We start from the raw sequence: 20,861 nt of genomic DNA, 5'->3' as shown, positions 1-20,861 counted from the left end.
GCTCACTGCCGGAAGACGCAGCGACATCAGGGGTTCCATGTGATTCCAAGGCCACCGAAGTAGGCATAGGTCTCACCACAGTTGCCCCAACGCCACTACGAGCCGACGCCTGCTCCTCGAGCTCGATGAGCCTAACAGACAAAGCCTCCACCTGCCCCCGAAGAGTGGCCAATTCTCCTTGCGTCCGCTCACAACAACCACAGTCCCTACACATGACTATGTTTACCCTACTCTATACGGTGACAAATTCCCAAGATAATCTTCTGATGAGCTACTCTGATAATCAAGAAACACTCACTGAAATACGAGACGCGAAAACTACGCTAGGTTTTCCCTGAAAAACTATTTAAAAGCTAAGCGCAGCAAATAAGTACAAAAACGCTTTATACAAACAGTACTCGCTGCTGCTGGTGCTCTCGCTCTGGCTGTCACGAGACAACTGCTGATTCAAGTGACTAGTGGCTAATGGCCGCGAAACAAACAAAAGACGGTTTTAGGGCGCTTTCTGTTCTAAACGATCAAGAAAACACTAAGAAATCTAACACGAAAACTACGTAAAGTTTTATCAAGAACTGTTAGTTACTATGCAGAGCAGATAAACACAAATAGAATCCCTTCCTTAGTGGAAGGTCGTAAACAAAATGCAAAATAAACGCTTTATACAAACAGTACTCGCTGCTGCTGGTGCTCTCGCTCTGGCTGTCACAAGACAACTTTTAACAAGTCCTTTATGGGTGAATTAGTGAGTGGGGCAAATGGTAAGTCCTGTGTAAGGAACTGAAACTTCTGTGGGACTAAGGCTTGTGGAGGAAATGTTTATGGCTGTGTTTCAAGTCTGTTTTGATTAGGATTTTGTGTGGTGATGGAAGGGAGCTCTTGAGGTTGTGGTCTAAGAGACAGAGTTTGTCATCTATGAAGAGATGTGTGGGAGATGTGGAGACTCTTGTTGACATTTTCATAGTGCTAGTCTAAGATGGGAGTTGCAAGCTACTCTAGTTAGTGAAGGGCAAGACTTTGTGTTTGAATTGCAGAGCAGGAGAATTCTACAGATGGAGCAGATGTATTGCAAGGAGGTTTGAGCCTGATTTACATGGTTTTGCAGGATTGGGATGGTGAGGACTATGGACTGATGGAATTTGAACTGATAGAGGTCTTTGTGGAAGGTGAGTTTGCAGCCAGAGTTGGTCAGGTCATTTGGAGGGATTCTGTAAGCTAGGCAACAATGCGGGAACAGTATGTGGGAATGGGTTCTGGCTAGAGATAGGGAAACTTTTCTGTGTTGGCACGGATGGAATGACAAAAGATAAAAAATGGGTAAAACTGCATAACAAAAATGGAAGAAGCCTGATGTAAATACATTCACCCTGGAATAGCTCACAGGAAGGATAGACTGGGTGAAGTATAAGACAAAAGAGGTGAATCATGAGGGAGTAGAGCCAGTAGTGAAAGGTGAAAACAAACTAAAAACAATATGAAAACACAGAAATCAAAGAAAAAGTAAATTAAAAGATGATAGTGGGATGCAATTTGATGGATTAGTATTACTCATGAGAGGGCACAGCAGGTTAGTAAGTGCATTCTGGAATAAAGGAATAGCAAGGGGCAGGGGCATTGGTAAGCACGACGTTCAACAAGTTTTTGTGGCACAGGAAGGTATGGAAAACACATGAGAATATATGCTAGAGTGACAGAGGAAGTGTAATCAATTTGAAGGTCTATGATTGATTACATCAGTGATAAGAATGTGACATGAGATGTCGCACCAACAGTCAGCACAGTCACCTAGTCGAGTGTTGTGCGTGCACGAGATCATCGATACAGTTTGGGTTGTAAGTGAGAGCTTGTGCAGTCTGGAAGGTGAAAGATAACACACAGGAAAGAAGGGAAAGAAAACAGGCAGACATTGAGTAAAGTAATGCTTTAGAGAACAGTAAGAAAGGAAAACAACACTGGGTTCTGGGAGGGAAGAAAAGCCATTATGCAAAATCAAACAATGGATAGTCCAGGATGGAATATGAGTAATATGAAAAGGATGGACTGCTACTCTCCTGTCTGTCCCCCCCCCTCCCCCCCCCCCCCCCCCAAAAAAAGAGGGAGTAATTACAGTTTCTCTGACTCCAGGGAAAGAAAATGGGATAGAGGAAGAGAAATGTCAACATTAAAAAGGATTCTGTCTTTCGGTCTAACATAAATGGAATTTATATTAAGAACTCAAGGGATACATCTAAGTAACCTGTCAGCCAGTTGCAGAAGTGTTGAAAAATTTTCCAGAAAAGTCACTTCAGTGTGAAGAGGGCTAAAAATGGAGTGATCGTATTTCACCTGTGATGGAAACCACTCCTCACTTCCTCCACTCAACATTTCACATGCAGCTACTATAACTATGTACATCCCACACAAGTCAACTTTTATGTTTCTTGTACCTGCCTCCTATTGTTTATTTGTACCTAGTAGCTCTCTGTCACCTTATCATACAGCCTTCCCACCCCATCCTCCTTTTTGCTGACTTTCATGCACATAACATGTCAGGCTCTACTGCCAACTGTCTCTGGAGTTGGACTGTTGGGAGCTACATCTTCCCAGAAACTTTGTCTACTGTAAAAACACCAGAGGACACATTTTAGCACTGCTACATAGCCATTGTCCGCCATTGATCTCTTGATATGTTCTTCTTTTCTCTGTGATGACTTTGACTCTGCTGACCACTTCCCCAGTTGGATATACGTAGTTGATTGAGCAGTGCCCAAGAGAGAGACACTGAAATGGATGTCCAGTGAGACTAACTCAAGTCTCTACAGTCATTAGGCTATGTACGAGTATTCTAGCAGTGCCCAGGAATGTTTGGATTGAATGTGATCCACCAAGACACTAATGTGTCCATTATAGTCTTCAGGCCAATCCTGAAGACCCCTTATCACCTTACAGAGTGAAGAGTGCCCATTTTGCAATTAAGGGCAGGACTGTAACTGTATGATGACTCGGTTGGCAAACACCAGACAAAAACCTCACAGCTATTCTGTTATTGAATGTCAAATACAGAAAAATTATAAGGGAGAGCAAGAAGCTGTTGTGGAATGTGTTCTTGAAATCACCAATCATGCCATTACATTTGCAGTAGTACGGTGATGGTGCAGTGGTGAAATCTCCAGATCATCCGGGGAGACAGTGTGCAGACATGGATGGACTTGTTCTTAGAAGTGACCGCCACTCCCACCCAGAATGTAGCCTTCTGCCACCTCATGTATATCACTGAATGGGGAGTTGGGACTTGAGTTCCATGAAAGATTTTTGTGACTAACCCCTTGCATATATTAGAAAAAGATTTGGTGTTTCCTGTTACATTTGACACTTTACCTGGTCATTATAAGGGAATGCATTGTTCTCCCTTGCCTAGCCCTATTCAGTCAAAGGAGCCAGGACATTTCTCAGACTCCTGGTGGCAGAGTATATTAAGCTATGGAACTAAGGAAGGGTCATACCTTTCAAATTGGTTGTCAAAGTATTTCAGTCAAGAGTTGCCGTAGGATAGTGTTGTGTTTCATATGGTTAAGTGAATTAGTGATGTCCAGGTTCACAACTTATTAGTACTGCCAATATAGAGTCAGAAGGTGTCATTTCATCATTAGTAACCTGACCAGCTGTAAGTGGCTACGTGTTGTTAGGGTTTACAGTACCACTTAGAGGAATAATATATGCAGACACTTTCACCAGTGGGGCTTATGGAGACATGCCCATATCATTATGCTCTCCTTCCTGTGTAAATCATTTTCCCGCTACCAATTTGGAAAAGTCTTATCAGATTGATTTGAGCATCTGTAAATTGTCCTCTCCAAGGAAGCAGCATAAGCACCTTTACTAATACCATAACATCCATCATAAGGAAGCCAGAACAGTATTCCGTATTTATGGACAATTTCAATATATTTTGCTCCTCGTCCAGCTTTGTAACAACAACATGTCAGTTTTAGCAATTACCTCAGAGCTGCTTTCCAGGGCTTTAGTTATTAATTTCAGACCAACAAAACAAGGGCAGGTAGACTTTAACTGAAGAACTGTAGTCCACTTCATTACCAGGTGCTGACTGGTTTGTAATCGGCATCAGCAGCATGATGTCCAGGCTACGACATAAGGAAAAGACAGCCATTGCAGACAGTGGTGAGTGAGAGCTGCAGTAGCAAGCTGTTCTGGGCCAAGCGTCTACCAGCTAAGATTCTGAAGGCGCGTGGTGGGATGATGTGCAATGGCAAGAGGCAGTTTACCACATAGCGCTTCAGCCAGTCAGTAGCATCATTCTGCCACATTATCCTATAGCTGCATTTCGATTTGCACATATAATATTTAGCATTGATTTTTGCGTTAGTTGTGACTTGGTGAGAGTTCTTAGCCAGTACAGCATTTGTTAGGGTGGTATAAAGCAAATGTAAAAAGGATTACATTAAGAAACAACAACAGTGATAGTTTTTGAGCTTATAAATCCTACTAGGGAGACCTGTGTTGCTAGTTACCAAAGTTGGCAGTGGCTTGAGAATGTGGTGTGGGGCTGAGATAAAGTATAAACTGGCGATCCTGCAAAGTTTTCTATATCTCTTGCTACACAGGATGCATCACCTGGCCACTTTCTTCCATGCATACCACTATACATTTGCTTTCTTGGTCCCCTACTGTGATACTTTCTGAGGGAAATGCTTTTTCCCGTGACAAGGTGTCTTGGACGTTCCCTGGAGAGACTCATCATAAGTTTCCAGCAATTATATTTGCTGCTAGTCGTACTGCTAATGTACCTGGTTGGATAACATTTCTGATTGTTTCAATTAATACTATAAATGATATTAATGCAGGTGGTGTGCCTTGGGGTACAAAGTGTGTAAATATATGATTAGTGTGATTGGTTCATCCAAATAGTATAAATCTTAATCATATAAATGAAACAATTGTAAATGTTAATGTTGTCTCTTACTGTGTTAGTGCATCATTTATGTAGCAACAATGTTTTGAAACTTGTAGTTGATAATATAAGTACAAGTGGAAACACTTATTTTGTTGAATATATTTTTGAGTCTTTATGTAAATGTCTTTTGGATTCTTACAAATGTGCTCTAAACTGTTATCGTGATATGTTGTAAAAAGTTGTCTGAGTGAGCAGCTTTCGTGGTAATTTCTTTTCTGTTATAGGTTAAATAATTGTTAGAAATGACTTGTATCAATATAAATGTAATGTAATCTGAACCTTTCCAGTGAACAACAGGACATAAGACCGGGCTTAATACTTAACCACAGTCAGAAAAGATCACATACAAAATATAAACAAAAATTGGTGAAAGATGCAGAAAATAAGAAAATATTTCCAAGAAAAAGTGTGCTTGAGGAAGAAAGGAGGGACGAAGGACTAAAAGAAGCAATTTCCAGTGACAATAAGGGGTTTGCCCTTCTGCAGAAAATGGGCTACAAACCAGGATCAGCTATTGGAAAATCAGGTTAGAGTCATGAAGTTTTCCTTGTTACTGTTTCAGACTTTCATACTACAACCCATCCCACATTCAAAAAGTCGTGTTTGTGAAAAAAATATCTTGTAGCTCACAATTCTTTTTCTCCTGATAGTTTTGGAAATGTTTGTTTCCTAAAAGTTTTTGCTGTTAAGCAATACTGATGTGCTGCCATAGGAACAGTTTGTGAGTTCACTATTCAACCTCAAGATTTTAGTGCCTCATTTGTATGTGTGTACACACACACACACACACACACACACACACACACACACACACACACACACACCTGTGCACTCTTTAGTGAAAGAACTAGTTACCTGAACTAAATTATGGGCAAAATTATGAGACTCAGAATGGAAATTGATTGTCGTGATATTAATTTTGTTAAGCATAAACAATGTTGTTCAAAAGCCTGCAACTGTGTCGACGATGATTGGAATAATAAAACACTACACCAGTTATTAAAGCTAATTAAACTGGCAAAGGCAATAAGAAACAAGAAAATGTTTACACTCCTGACAGATATGCTGAGAGAATGGGAATTTGCAGTATATTTAGATGACCACAGGAACAGAGAATATGCATTCATAAACATTCTTCCTCAGGGATAAATGTTACCATGCTCAGTCTTAAGCCTACACATTTCAGATTTGCTAAAGCTCATAGTATAGGCATTTGCATATACTATTGATGTGGCTGTAATAACACAGGCAACAACATTTAAAGATCTGTGAAAGATAGCACTAAAGGACTCTCAGCCAACACATGTTGCGATAAAAAAAGAAAAAGAAAAAGCCATCTAATGCTAAATATGCCTAAGGTAGTGGGCTCAGAGGTGCTCCTGATTATCTGGTTTGTGCACGGAAGCCACAAACAAACAATCAGGGGCTAACCAGCCAGTCATGTTTCAACTCAAGACCTAGAAGTTAAAGCAGATTGCTTACTACCATACAGAGACCATCTCAAACAATCTAGATATTAAATAACAGAAATATCTTATCATGAGACCTGAAGGGAAGTATTGGGGTGGTAATGCTAACACCTTGAATACCTCAGCCTTGGCCTTAGTGTACAGTGTTGGGGAATAAGACTGGTTTTGCAGAAGGAAAAGTACCCATATTTATTGCAGATGATTGATTTGGGTGAAACCTCATATTTGTGCAACTTTATTAGCTCTAGAATATAATAAGCTAGTCTTGATGAAAGGTAAAGAGTAGGACAGAAGCTATTCAAGGAGTATACAGCTCATCACTGCTTGGTGACAGTATGTAAATCAGTGGTTGGCTTCTGGTGGGGGCATGTTTCCTTCCTGGTGTATATGGAAATGCACTGACAATTCCTCTGTTACTGTTTGTGAAGGCAGAGTTCTGTGAGGCTTCTGCCCCATGACTGCATGCAGCCCATTGGACTGTGATAGCCAACAACTGGGATGCCAGCAATTGTGCTTTAAAAATGAAATGATCGTATGGCATTGTTGGCTGGGAAGTCCCATTCAGGTTCGGCCTTCAAGTGCAAGTCTTACTTCAGTCGGCGCCACATTGGGCGACTTACAGCCGATGATGATGAAATGATGATGAGGATAACACAACACCCAATCCCCGAGCGGAGAAAATCTCCAACCCAGCTGGGAATCGAATCCGGGCCCAGTGCATGGGAGGCAGGCACATTACCACCCAGCTAAGCAGGCGGATAACAGTTGTGCTGTGTTAATACCATATAGCTTCACATTCCAGTACTCGCGTCTGACTGTCCTACCCGTCTCACCTATTTAGGCAGTTCTGCACTCGCAACATAGCTCAAATGTGAAACTTCCTGACAGATTAAAACTGTGGGCCGGACCGAGACTCTAACTTGGGTCCAGCACACAGTTTTAATCTGTCAGGAAGTTTCATATCAGCGCACACTCCGCTGCAGAGTGAAAATCTCATTGTGGATAGCTCATATATTCCTGCAGTATTAAATTTGTTCACTGCATCCTTGGTGAAACCTATAATGTCGTGGATCCTGGCTGCTGCTGAAAGTCTGTTGGAAACCTCATTGGTGGAGAATGCTGGTGACCTCCACGTATAGTAAGTGCACTAGCAGACGCTTACTTTCTTCTCTTGTAATGTTCCAGTTAGGCTTGGCTGACTTTCTTATAATGTTGTTATCATAAATGTTGGCACAAAATATGCACAGTAGCTGTCTGCCATCTGAACAGCCTTTTCCAGATGACAACACCTGATTGCTGCCTTTTTTTGACTTACGTAAAAAATATGACACGACTTGGCGACATCATATCCTTGCCACATTGTATGAGTGGGGTGTCTGGGGATCACTCCCGATTTTTATCCAAAACTTCCTGTCACTCCGTACTTTGTGTGTCGAAGTTGGTGACTCCCGTAGTTCCATTCATATCCAGGAGAATGGAGTCCCGCAGGGCTCTGTATTGAGTGTCTCTCTATTTTTAGTGGCCATTAACGGAGTAACACCAGCTGTCAGGTGCTCCATCGCACCTTCTCTGTATGCAGACGATTTCTTCATTTCGTACTGCTGCTCCAGTACCGTTGTTGCTGAGCGGCACCTCCAGGGAGCCATGCACAAGGCGCAGTCATGGACTGTAGCCCACGGCTTCCAGTTTTCAGCTGCAAAGTTGTGTGTCATGCACTTCTGTCGGCGTCGTACTGTTCATCCGGAACCCACACTTTATCTTAATGATGAACCACTCACTGTAGTGGAGACATATCAATTCCTAGGACTGGTTTTTGACTCTCGATTGATTTGGCTCTCAAATCTTCGTCAGCTTAAGCAGAAGTGCTGGCAGCACCTCAATGCCCTCCGTTGCTTGAGCAACACCAATTGGGGTGCAGATCGCCGTACACTACTGCGGCTCTGCAGAGACCTTGTCCAATCCCGAATTGATTATGGGAGTGTGGTTTATGGTTCGGCAGCACCTTCAGCATTGCATTTACTTGACCCTGTGCACCACTGTGGGGTTCTATTAGCGACAGGGGCTTTTAAGACGAGTCGGGTGAACAGCGTACGGGTGGAGGCTGGTGTCCCTCCACTGAAGCTCAGACGTGCGCAACTGCTCGCCAGTTACGCAGCACACATTCATAGTTCCCCTCAGCATCCAAATTACCCTCTCCTTTTCCCGCCCGTGGCAGTCCGTCTCCCTCATCAGCAGCCCAGATCGGGGCTAACGATTGCGGTTTGCGTGCGGTCCCTTCTCTCTGAACTGGAGTCCTTCTCTTTACCACCTCTACTTGCGGTCCGTTCATTTAGACCTCCTTGGTGTACGCCTCGGCCGCAGCTTCGTCTGGACCTTTAGCATGGCCCTAAGGCCTCCATTAACCCTGCCACTTTCCGCTGTCACTTCCTCTCGATTCTTGACGTGTTCCAGGGCTCTGAAGTGGTTTACACCGATGGCTCAATGACTGATGGTCATGTAGGCTTCACATATGTTCATGGAGTACATGTTGAGCAGCACTCCTTGCCAGTTGGCTTCAATGTTCTCACTGCAGAACTGGCGGCCATATCTCCTGCTCTTGAGTACATCTGCTCATGCCCTGGTGAGTCATTTCTCCTGTGTACTGACTCATTGATTAGCCTATGTGCTATCGACCAGTGCTACCCTCGCCACCCTCTGGTAGCATCCATTCAGGAGTCTATCTAAGCCCTGAAACAGTCCCACCATTCCGTGGTGTTTGTGTGGTACCCAGGACACGTCGGAATCCCTGACAACGAACTTGCCGACAGGCTGGCCAAATGGGTGACGCAGAAACAGCTTCTGGAGATAGGCATCTCCGAAGCTGACCTGTGTTCTGTCTTACGCCACAGGGTTTTCCGGCTTTGGGAGACAGAATGACATAACAGCACACACAACAAACTGTGTGTCATTAAGGAGACTATGAATGTGTGGAAGTCTTCCATGCAGGCCTCTCGCAGGGAATCAGTTGTCCTTTGCCAACTCCGCATTGGCCATACGTGGCCAACTCCATCGCGATAACCCACCTCAGTGTCGCTGTGGCTCCCAAACGACAGTTGTCCACCTCTTGCTGGACTGTCCACTTTTAGCCGGTCTGCAGCAGACTTTTAACATTCCCAGCACTCTGCCTTCGGTGTTGGGCGACAATGGCTCCGCAGCAGCTTTAGTTTTACGTTTTATCTGTGAGAGTGGGTTTTATACTTCTATGTAGGTTTTAGAGCATGTCCTTTGTCCCTCCATGTCCTTCACCGTAGTGCTTTTAGGGTGGAGGTTTTAATGTGTTGCATAGTGACTGGCTTTCCCTTTTTATTCTCGTGGTTGGCCAGCCACTGTAATCTGCTTTCATGTTTTACTCTCTTCTGTTTCTAGCATCTCTCTGTTGTTTTCTTGTCCTCTTTTGTTTCTTTTGGTGTTCGTTGCCTTCCCTTCGTTCTTGTGGCTTTTCCTTTCTTTCCGTTTTGTGTTATATGTTTCGTCCATTTTATTCTCACCCTTGTGGCATTGTTTTATTAGGAGCAAGGGACCGGTGACCTCGTAGTTTGGTCCCTTCTCCCGCCTTTAAACCAACCAACCAACCAACCAACCAACCTGTACTTTGGCCAACATCAGTTTTTTTGCTGATGCAACTCATCTGCTGCTTTTAGTGTCCAATTTTCTAATGTAATTCTATCAGCACCACCTGATGCAATACAATGTTCTTCCTTTACAGTTGTTTTACTTTTTTGCTGTTCTTCTTATAATTTATTTTTAAGACTCTATCCATTCCATTGAGCTATTCTTCCAGATCCTTTGTTGTCTCTGACAAAATCCAATGTCGTTAGCACAGACCAAAGTTTTATTTCTTTTCCCTGAACTTAAATTTCCTATCCAAATTTATCTGTGGTTTCCTCTACTGCATGCACAATACAGAGGTTGAATTATGTTGGAAATCGCTACAACCCAGTCCTTCTCACTTCTCAGCTGCTGCTTCTCTTCCACGTCCTTTCACCCGATGTATTCTAACTCAGCTTCCTTTAGAATTCCAAAGAGCGCATTCTAGTCATCATTGTGGAAACATGTTTCTAAATTTACAAATGTTATGAACATAGGCTTAGATTTCTTCAGTCAGGTTGTAGGGTCTGTATTGCCTCTCGTGTTTCTGCATTCCTCTAGAACTCAAACTGATCTGTCACAAAGTGTGTTTCCAACAGTTTCTCCATTCTTCTGTATATAATTCCCATCAGTATTTTGCAGCCATGAGATACTATATAATTAAGGACTTAATGTATATAGGTTACCATAACCATTCCCAATTTAATGAAAGACATTGTATTGGTATTAAAGTTACCTAGATGGCGTTTGTTTTTATTGACATGATTCATTAAACTAATGGCCCAATAATATTCGTACTTGACAGCATCTGCTTTACTTTTTAACTATATTTTTCCTGAGGTCTGAGGATAATATTTCACCTATCTCATATACTTTGCATACCAAGTGAACTAGTTTCATCATTACTGGCTGTCCCAAAGATCTCAATAAGTCTGAGATAGTGTGATAAGGTACCTTCTTTTAAGTCTTTCAATGCTATGTAAAATTCTTCTTCCTGTACCATATCTCCACCTCTACTTTCTCTTCTCTTTCTATAATATTTTCTTTAAGTTTTTTCCTTTTTATAACCTTTCTAAATATTCCTTCCACTTTTTATCCTTTCCTTTTCATATTTTGTACTGTCTTGTCATCTGTGTTCTTGATATTCATACAGCTGCTTCACTTTTCTCCATATAGTTCATTAATTTTTCTACAGGTGGCATGTACCTTTCCCATAATCATGCATGCTTCTCCAGATTTGCATTTCTGTTCCAGGTGTTCTTACTATGCCATTCTTTACTTTTAGCGATGTCATTTTTTTTAAATTTTGTACTCCCATTTGGCTGTTATATTTACTGCATTTTCATATGGTCTCCTATCATTGATTAAATTAAGTATCTTGTGTGTTATCCAAGAATTTCTACCAGGCTTTGTCTTTTTGCCCATGTAATCTTTTACTTCTACAGTTTTTTATCTATCGAAACCATGTGTTCACCTTTTATTGTAGTCCTTTTCCACTTTTCTTTCATTCGGTGCCAATACTCCCTTTGAAACTCTCAACAACCATTAGTTCTATCACTTTATTCAATTTCCAACTTATTAGTTTCTTAACTTCCTGCAGTTTGTTCAGTTTTAACCTGCAGTTCACAACCAGTAAATTATGGTCAGTCCACATCTGCCCTTGGAAACGTTTTGAAGTTCAAAAATAGGTTTCAAATTTTTTATCTTACCTTTATACAACCTATCTGAAACTCTCCAGTGTCTCTATGTCTCTTCCACATATACATCTTTCGTTAATGATTCTTAAACTGAATGTTAACAATGACTCAATTATGCTCTGTTCAAAATTGTACCAGGGGGATCTCCCTTCCATTCCTTTCCACCAGTCCATGTTTGATGAATTGTAGTCTCCCATCGCCACCTGTTCCTTGTTAAAGGACTGGAAAATTTGTCATGATGAAATTTTTCAGAAAATTTGTAGGGAGATTGTGCGTGGGCATTGCTATGTGGTAGTCACTTACGTTGTTTCTGTAGTCTGGATAAAATGGGTGTAGGATCCCAGCTCCATTCAATGAGGAACACTAGCTTGCCACACTTGAGAATCTTTTTGTACATTTCTAGTTTGAAGAAGTTAACATTTCATGAAAATGCTGTACATACATACACAAAGTTACAGCTAAAATTGAAACTGGGTGGGAGGTCGTACAGGTCCCTTAGGTACTTTCTGTAAAAATATCAACAACATGAATTATGGTCATGCTGGTAGCTCTAGTTCCCCTACTATGACTACAAATAATAATAATAATAATAATAATAATAGTGATAGTAATAATACGGTGGTGAAGGTGACGACGATGATAGTAATGCATTTGAGTATAAAAGTGAGAAGGTATGACATAGCTCTCAGAGAGGAATTCAGATAAACTGCCCCAGCTAGGGATTTAGGAAAAGGAGGGTACTTAGTTCTGACAGAGTAATGGGTGCATTCAAAAACAAGAATGACCTTATAGTTCTTATGTGATTCAGTTATCCAGCATTGTGAAGGAGATATTCCAAAGTCAGGTTCCAGCCACTAGATATACTTTAGAGTAGACACTTGTGTGAATACCTTGGTCGTTTTAGGTACATAGAGCCTTACTGAGGAATGACTGACTGTGTTCAAGGGTCAGAATCAACAATTCCCTTGGGAAGGATATAGACCCAAAAATAAAAACCGAGGATCGAATATCTGCTTAATGCCGGCTCAATCTATTGTGGTTTGTAAACACTTCATTAACAACTCAATTTGTTTTCCATTCATTTTCTGTATGGTTTCCATTTTCTAATAAGTTTTCAATCATGTGAGCACCTTGACCTGAAAGATAATTAATTGTAGGATTCACTCTATGATCTTAGTGTTCCCAAAATAAATATTATGATAAGGTTAGATTGCTACTCACACACACAGAGAGAGAGAGAGAGAGAGAGAGAGAGAGAGAGAGAGAGGGAGTGTGTGTGTGTGTGTGTGTGTGTGTGTGTGTGTGTGTGTGTGTGTTTCTGTTTTGGGAGAAGGGCTTTTGGCCAAAAGTTCAAATGTATAGGAGCTTTTTGTTGTGCTTATTAGCAACTCAGCATCGCTTCTATATGATAAGAAGCAATCTATCCTTTTCATAATACTGTCATTATTCCATCCTTCATTTTCCAATGTTTCATTCCCATAACCATTATTTCATATTGTGCAAAGTGAATATATGAAAAGGCAAGCAACTCAATGTTTATTTGTGGTCTAGAAGATTTAAACTAAAATACCAACTCAGAATTTGTAATTCTGTTTAGAAATTCAGAAGTTTTGTAAAATATCAAGGATTTTTGTAAATACTTCACAACTGTCTCTTGAAAGCATGTGTGAATTTCTGACTGCCTAGCAAAAGTTAAAAAATCCTGAGACTACACTGTACTGATAACTGATGTGTCTTTTTAGATACAACATACAGTTTTATAGTTTTGTTCCTCTAATCTCAAGTTTTACAATGTACGATAATTCCCAATTTATATTTCGTTATTAGAAATGTGTTTAATTTAAAGCAAAGAATATTGTCTTACCTAGGTTCAGGAATTGTGGAGCCTGTACCAATAGCTGTGAAGACAAATAGAGGAGGTCTTGGGAGGGAAGCAGCATTGAAAGAAATTAAAGAACAAAAACTGGCAATTAAGGCAAGATTATTAAAACACAGGAATCAATTAAATGATATAGAAAGTTACAGAAGTCAGATGACAAGAAAAATGGAAGAACGTCAGAATGAAGCTGATCTAAGGAAAAGTCAGAGAATTTGTGAGCAGCTTGACAAAAGAAAGGTTTGGTATTTAAATCTAGTTGTTCTGTTTACAGAAGACCATTTGTTCTTTTCCTGTGGTCCATTGCAATAATTCATTCTCACATTTAATATTTTTATGTATAAAAATATTTTGAAATGTTGCAGTCACTCTATGTACAACCCTGTGTTTTGTTAACCACATATCTGTGAGCAAGTAGAAGGGTTATGTGTATAATCTGGACATGATAAAAGGTCTAAAGATTGTCATTGTTGACCAAAATTAATTACCAAATTAATAAACTTTTATAGTCCCTGATTGGGTATATAATAAAATAAATAAAAGTAACCATTCACTGTATAGTTGGGAAGATGTTAAGTGGCCAACAGGTACATAAACAAGTTGACATTTCGAGAATTGCTAGGATCGTCTCCAGTAAGTGATACAGAAAAAAAAAAAAAAGTTTGATCTATTTGCTATGAGAAGATGTTAAGTGGCCTACAGGTACATAAACAAATTGACATTTCGAGAATTGCTAGGATCGTCTCCAGTAAGTGATACAGAAAAAAAAAAAAAGTTTGATCTATTTGTTACTTCAGTGCCAACAATTCAGTGAAGGAAAAAAAATCTGACATTTGGCACCTCATAATGAACAAAAAAAGGGTAATTTCTAGTCATTTGTTAATAAATTTAGTTGCAAATCCCTTTCCCATCATAAGTGTAAGTTTAAGTCCTCAGCGGACACCAGAATCCCCACTTCATCCAAAAACACAGAGCTTGGAGGTAGTGGTGGTGTGGGTGCCACCACAATTCCCTTGGTCTTGGGGGACCTTCTTTTTGGATTTCTCTCTCTGTTCTTTGGGTTTCACTGGCTGGGAGGACTTCACTGGTTCAGTCTCTGGGACTGGGGATGAGCATGAAGCACTACAACCAGCTGCTTTTGGGCTCTTCAGCCACTGGTGGGTGTCATCTTTCCCACTAGGAGAAACCTGGGAAGGGAGTGACCCAAGGGACCCCTTCCTAGCGAGAGCAGCTGAAGAAGTTGTACGCTTCTCCGACTTAGAAGTGGGGACGGATGTCCCTGATGGTTGAGGGGTGTTGCTCCTGAAATAGGTGGTGCAGGAGCAGCAGGGAGGGAAGTGCTCCCCACCATCAAGGGGGCAGGTGTTGTCTTCTGGCTCTGAGAGGTGACTAGGGTTGGCAGAGCTGATGGTGATAGAACTGTTGTAGCTGCGGTATAAGACGATGTCGTGCGCACAGTATGCAGGCATTCAAATTTCCTCTTAGCCTCAGTGTAGGTCAGTCGGCCCAGGGTCTTGTAGTCCGTGATTTTCCTTTCTTTCTGGAGAATCCTGCAGTCTGGCGAGCAAGGCGAATGGTGCTCTCCACAGCTGACACAGATGGGAGACGGGGCACATGGAGTATTGGGATGTGGTGGGCATCAGCGATCTCGACATGTGACTCTGGAAGTACAGCAGGAAGACATATGACCGAACTTCCAAACATTTAAAGCACCGCATTGAGGGAGAGATATAGGGAGCAGGGGTTGTGTAAGGATGGGCGAGTATATTGTGTAGGTTCGGTGGATGGCGGAATACCACGGTAGGAGGGGTGGGAAGGATAGTGGGCAGGAAATTTCTCATTTCAGGGCACAACGAAAGATAATCGAAACCCTGGCGGAGAATGTAATTCAGTTGCTCCAGTCCCAGATGGTACTGAGTTACGAGGGTAATGCTCCTCTGTGGCCGGACTGTGGGACTTTTGGAGGTGGTGGGAGACTGGAAAGATAAGGCACTGGAGATTTGTTTTTGTACAAGGATGGGAGGATAATTATGGTCAGTGAAGGCTTCAGTGAGATCCTCAGTATATTTTGAGAGGGACTGCTCATCACTGCAGATGCGACGACCACAGGTGGCTAGGCTGTACTGAAGGGACTTCTTGGTATGGAATGGGTGGCAGCTGTCGAAGTGGAGGTATTGCTGGTGCTTAGTAGGTTTGATATGGACGGAGGTACTGATGTAGCCATCTCTGAGGTGAAGGTCAACATCTAGGAAGGCGGCTTGTTGGGTTGAGTAGTACCAGGTGAAGCAATTGTTACATTCCATCCTGTATTTTCCATTGTTTGATTATTGCTCTTTCATCATACTATGCTGAAGACTCATTGCCCTAGGAGTCATTTGAAACAATGTCAATGTTTTCAATGAATTTTTCTCGGATGCCTTCCTTCAAAAAGTAATTTTCTTCCAGAATTTCAGTATGGCATACACACATCATCAGCTGCTCCCTGAAGTAAATTCAGATCTTTTGTTCTGACTGTGCAGTTTGTGGATGTGAACTTTCCTTTCACTGTGGTCCATAGATCTTTTGTTGTTGTTGTTGTTGTTGTTTTCAGTCCTAAGACTGGTTTCATGACAGCTGTCCACTCTACTCTATCCTGTGCAAGCCTTTTCATCTCCAGATAACTACTGCAGCCTACATCCTTGTGTATTTCCTTGATGTATTCATTTATTGCTCTCTCCCTCCACAATTTTCCCCCTCACTCTTCGTTCCAGTACTAAAACCCCTTGAGGTCTCATAATGTGTCCTATGAACCATTACCTACTAGTCACTTTGTATCACAAATTTCTTTTCTTCCTGATTCTTTTCAGTACTTCCTCATTAGTTATGCGATCTATTCATCTAATCTTCAGCATTGTTTTGTGGCATCATATTTTAAAATCTTCTGTTATCTTTTTGTGTAAACTGTTTATCATCCTTGTTTCGCTTCCATACATGTCTTCGCTCCATACCAACATTTTCAGAAACACCTTCCTGATGTGTAAGTCTATATTCAGTATTAACAAATTTCTCTTTTTCACAAATGGTTTTCTTGCCATTGCCAGTCTACATTTTATATCCTCTTTACTTCAGCCAGCATCAGTTATTTTTCTGCCCAATTAACAGAACTCATCTACTACTTTAAGTCCTTCGTTTCATAATCTGTTTCCCGCAATGTCACCAGATTTAGTCCGACTATGTTCAATTAATCTTGTATTGCTTTTGTTGATGTTCATCTTATATCTTCGTTTCAAGGTGCTGTCCATTCGTTCAACCACTCTGAGTCCTTTGATGTCTCTGACAGAATTACAGTGTCATTGGGAGCTTCAAGGTTTTTTATTTCTTCTGCCTGAACTTTAATTCCTATTCTTAATTTTTCTTTGGTTTCCTTTACTGCATACTCAATGTACAGATTGAATAACATCGGTGATAGGCTACAACCCTGTCTATTCCCTTCTCAACCACTGCTTCCCGTCCACGCCCCTTAATTCTTATAACTGCCATTTGGTTTCTGTACAAGTTGTAAATAGTCTTTAACTCCCTGTATTTTATCCCTCCTACCTTCAGGATTTCAAAGAGTATTCCATTGACATTGTCAAAAGCTTTCTCTATATCTACAAATACTATGAACTTAGGTTTGCCTTTGCTTAACCTATCTTGTAAGAGAAGTCGTAGGGTCAGCATTGCCTCTCATGCTGCTACTACATTTCTCTGGAATTCAAACTGATCTTCCTGACGTTGGCTTCTACCAGTTTTTCCATTCTTCTGTAAGGAATTCGTGTTAGTATTTTGCAGCTTGTTCAGATAGTTCAGTAATATTCTTACCTGTTGGCACCTGCTTTCGTTGGAATTGGAATTATTATATTCTTTTTGAAGTCTGAGCTCTTGATATTCATACAGCTGCTTCTCTTTTCTCCAAAGATGTATTTAATTTTCCTTTAGGTAGCATCTTTCTTTCTCCTAGTCACCCGTGCTTCTCAGCCATTCCTGCTTCACTGTGCTGCGCTTCCTGTCTATCTCATTTTGTTAGACTTTTGTATTCCCTTTTGTCTGCTTCATTAATTGTGGTTTTATATTTCGTACTTTCATCAGTTAGATTCAATACCTCCTGTGTTATCCAAGGATTTCTTCTAAGCCATGTCTTTTTACCTGTTTGATCCTCTGCGGCCTTCAGTGTTTCCTCTCTCAAAGCTACCCATTCATCTTCTACTGTATTCCTTTCTCCTGTTCTTCTCAATTGTTGCCTAATGATCCCACAGAAACACTCTACATCGTCTGGTTCTTTCAACATATCCAGGCCCCATTTGCTTAATTTCCTACCAATTTGCAATTTATTTTATTTTAATCTACACTTAGTAACCTGGAAACTGTGGTCAAAGTTCATGTCTGCTCCTGGAAAATTCATACAGTTTAAAATCTGGTTCAGAAATCTCTCTTTTTAACATCATGTAATCAGTCTTAAACATTCCGGTGTGTCCAGGTCTCTTCCACATGTACAGTCTTTTATCATGATTCTTTAACCATCCTACAATTTTTCCTTCTCTTCCTTGTCCTACTATTGTGTTCCAGCCCTCCAGCGCTAGCAAATTTTTCTCTCCCTTAACTATCTGAATAATTTCTTTTATCTCATCATACATTTCTTCAATCTCTTCGTCATCTGCAGAGGTAGTTGGCATATAAACTTGTACTGTGGTGTCTGTCTGCTTATTGTCTATCTTGGGCACAATAATGTGCTCACTATGTTGTTCATAATAGTTTACCCCCATTCTTATTTTCTTATTCATTATTAATCGTACTCCTGCATTACCCCTATTTGATTTTTGTATTTATAACCCACACAAATGTGTGGTTCCTGAAGAGGGGCAGCCGCCTTTTCAGTAGTTGCAGGGGCAACAGTCTGGATGATTGACTGATCTGGCCTTGTAAAACTAACCAAAATGGCCTTGCTGTGCTGGTACTGTGAACGGCTGAAAGTAAGGGGAAACTACGGCCATAATTTTTCCCGAGGGCATGCAGCTTTACTGTATGGATAAATGATGATGGTGTCCTCTTGGGTAAAATATCCCAGAGGTAAAATAGTCCCCCATTCGGATCTCCGGGTGGAGACTACTCAGGAGGACGTTGTTATCAGGAGAAAGTAAACTGGCGTTCTCCGGATCGGAGCGTGGAATGTCAGATCCCTTAATCGGGCAAGTAGGTTAGAAAATTTAAAAAGGGAAATGGATAGGTTAAAGTTCGATATAGTGGGAATTAGTGAAGTTGGGTGGTAGGAGGAACAAGACTTTTGGTCAGGTGAATACAGGGTTATAAATACAAAATCAAATAGGGGTAATGCAGGAGTAGGTTTAATAATGAATAAAAAAGTAGGAATGCGGGTAAGCAACTACAAACAGCATAGTGAACGCATTATTGTGGCCAATATAGATACGAAGCCCACGCCTACCACAGTAGTACAAGTTTTTATGCCAACTAGCTCCGCAGATGACAAAGAAATTGATGAAATAAATGTATGATGAGATAAAAGAGATTATTCAGATAGTGAAGGGAGACGAAATTTAATAGTCATGAGCGACTGGAACTCGACAGTAGGAAAAGAAAGAGAAGGAAATGTATTAGGTGAATATGGAATGGGAGTAAGGAATGAAAGAGGCAGCCGCCTGGTAGAATTTTGCACAGAGCATAACTTAAACATAGCTAACACTTGGTTCAAGAATCATGAAAGAAGGTTGTATACATGGAAGAAGCCTGGAGATACTGGAAGGTATCAGATAGATTATATAATGGTAAGACAGAGATTCAGGAACCAGGTTTTAAATTTTAAGACATTTCCAGGGGCAGATGTGGACTCTGACCACAATTTATTGGTTATGAACTGTAGATTAAAACTTAAGAAACTGCAAAAAGGTGGGAATTTAAGGAGATGGGACCTGGATAAACTGAAAGAACCAGAGGTAGTAGAGCTTCGTGGAGAGCATTAGGGAACGATTGACAAGAATGGGGAAAAGAAATACAGTAGAAGAAGAATGGGTAGCTTTGAGAGATGAAATAGTGAAGGTAGCAGAGGATCAAGTAGGTAAAAAGATGAGGGCTAGTAGAAATCTTTGGGTAACAGAAGAGATATTGAATTTAATTGATGAAAGGAGAAAATACAAAAAATGCAGTAAATGAAGCAGGCAAAAAAGAATACAAACGTCTCAAAAATGATATCGACAGGAAGTGCAAAATGGCTAAGCAAAGATGGCTAGAGGACAAATGTAAGAACGTAGAGACGCATATCACTTGGGGTAAGATAGATACTGCCTACAAGGAAATTACAGAGATCTTTGGAGAAAAGAGAACAACTTGCATGAATATCAAGAGCTCAGATGGAAATCCAGTAATAAGCAAAGAAGGGAAAGCAGAAAGGTGGAAGGAGTATATAGAGGGTCTACACAAGGGCGATGTTCTTGATGACAGTATTATAGAAATGGAAGAGAATGTAGATGAAGATGAAATAGAAGATATGATACTGCGTTAAGGGTTTGACAGAGCACTGAAAGACCTAAGTCGAAACAAGGCCCCGGGAGTAGACAACATTCCATTAGAACTAATGACAGCCTTGGGAGAGCCAGGCCTAACAAAACTCTACCATCTAGTGGGCCAGATGTATGAGACAGGCGAAATACCGTCAGACTTCAAGAAGAATATAACAATTCCAATCCCAAAGAAAGCAGGTGTTGACAGATGTGAAAATTACCAAACTATCAGTTTAATAAGCCATGGCTGCAAAATACTAACACGAATTCTTTACAGACGAATGGAAAAACTGGTAGAAGCCGACCTCGGGGAAGATCAGTTTGGATTCCGTAGAAATGTTGGAATACGTGAGGCAAATCTACATTTCTAGCATTAGTGGACTTAGAGAAAGCTTTTGACAATGTTTAGTGGAAAACTCTCTTTCAAATTCGGAAGGTGGCAGGGGTAAAATACAGGGAGCGAAAGGCTATTTACAACTTGTACAGAAACCAGATGGCAGTTACAAGAGTCGAGGGGCATGAAAGGGAAGCAGTGGTTGGGAAGGGAGTGAGACGGGGTTGTAGCCTATCCCCAATGTTGTTCAATCTGTATATTGAGCCAGCAGTAAAGGAAACGAAAGAAAAAATTGGTGTAGGAATTAAAATCCGTTGAGAAGAAATAAAAACTTTAAGGTTCCCTGATGACATTGTAATTCTGTCAGAGTCAGCAAAGGA

General features: G+C 40.9%; 1 protein-coding gene across 2 annotated transcripts in view; it reads left to right on the top strand.

The window, feature by feature from the left end:
- LOC126457508 (G patch domain-containing protein 11) overlaps nt 1-20,861 on the top strand; it is a 137,998-nt gene that overhangs the window by 25,613 nt on the left and 91,524 nt on the right. For both annotated transcript variants that reach the window (XR_007585480.1, XM_050093843.1), the window contains exons 2-3: nt 5,236-5,474; nt 13,610-13,857. Coding sequence is in view for 1 of the 2 variants with exons in the window: in XM_050093843.1 (XP_049949800.1) it covers nt 5,236-5,474; nt 13,610-13,857 (487 nt within the window). In the remaining variant the exon portion in view is untranslated. The remainder of the gene's footprint in view (nt 1-5,235; nt 5,475-13,609; nt 13,858-20,861) is intronic.

Source organism: Schistocerca serialis, chromosome 2 (assembly GCF_023864345.2).
Source record: "Schistocerca serialis cubense isolate TAMUIC-IGC-003099 chromosome 2, iqSchSeri2.2, whole genome shotgun sequence".
Classification (NCBI taxonomy): Eukaryota; Metazoa; Arthropoda; class Insecta; order Orthoptera; family Acrididae; genus Schistocerca; species Schistocerca serialis.
This window is presented reverse-complemented; position numbering and strand designations above follow the sequence as displayed.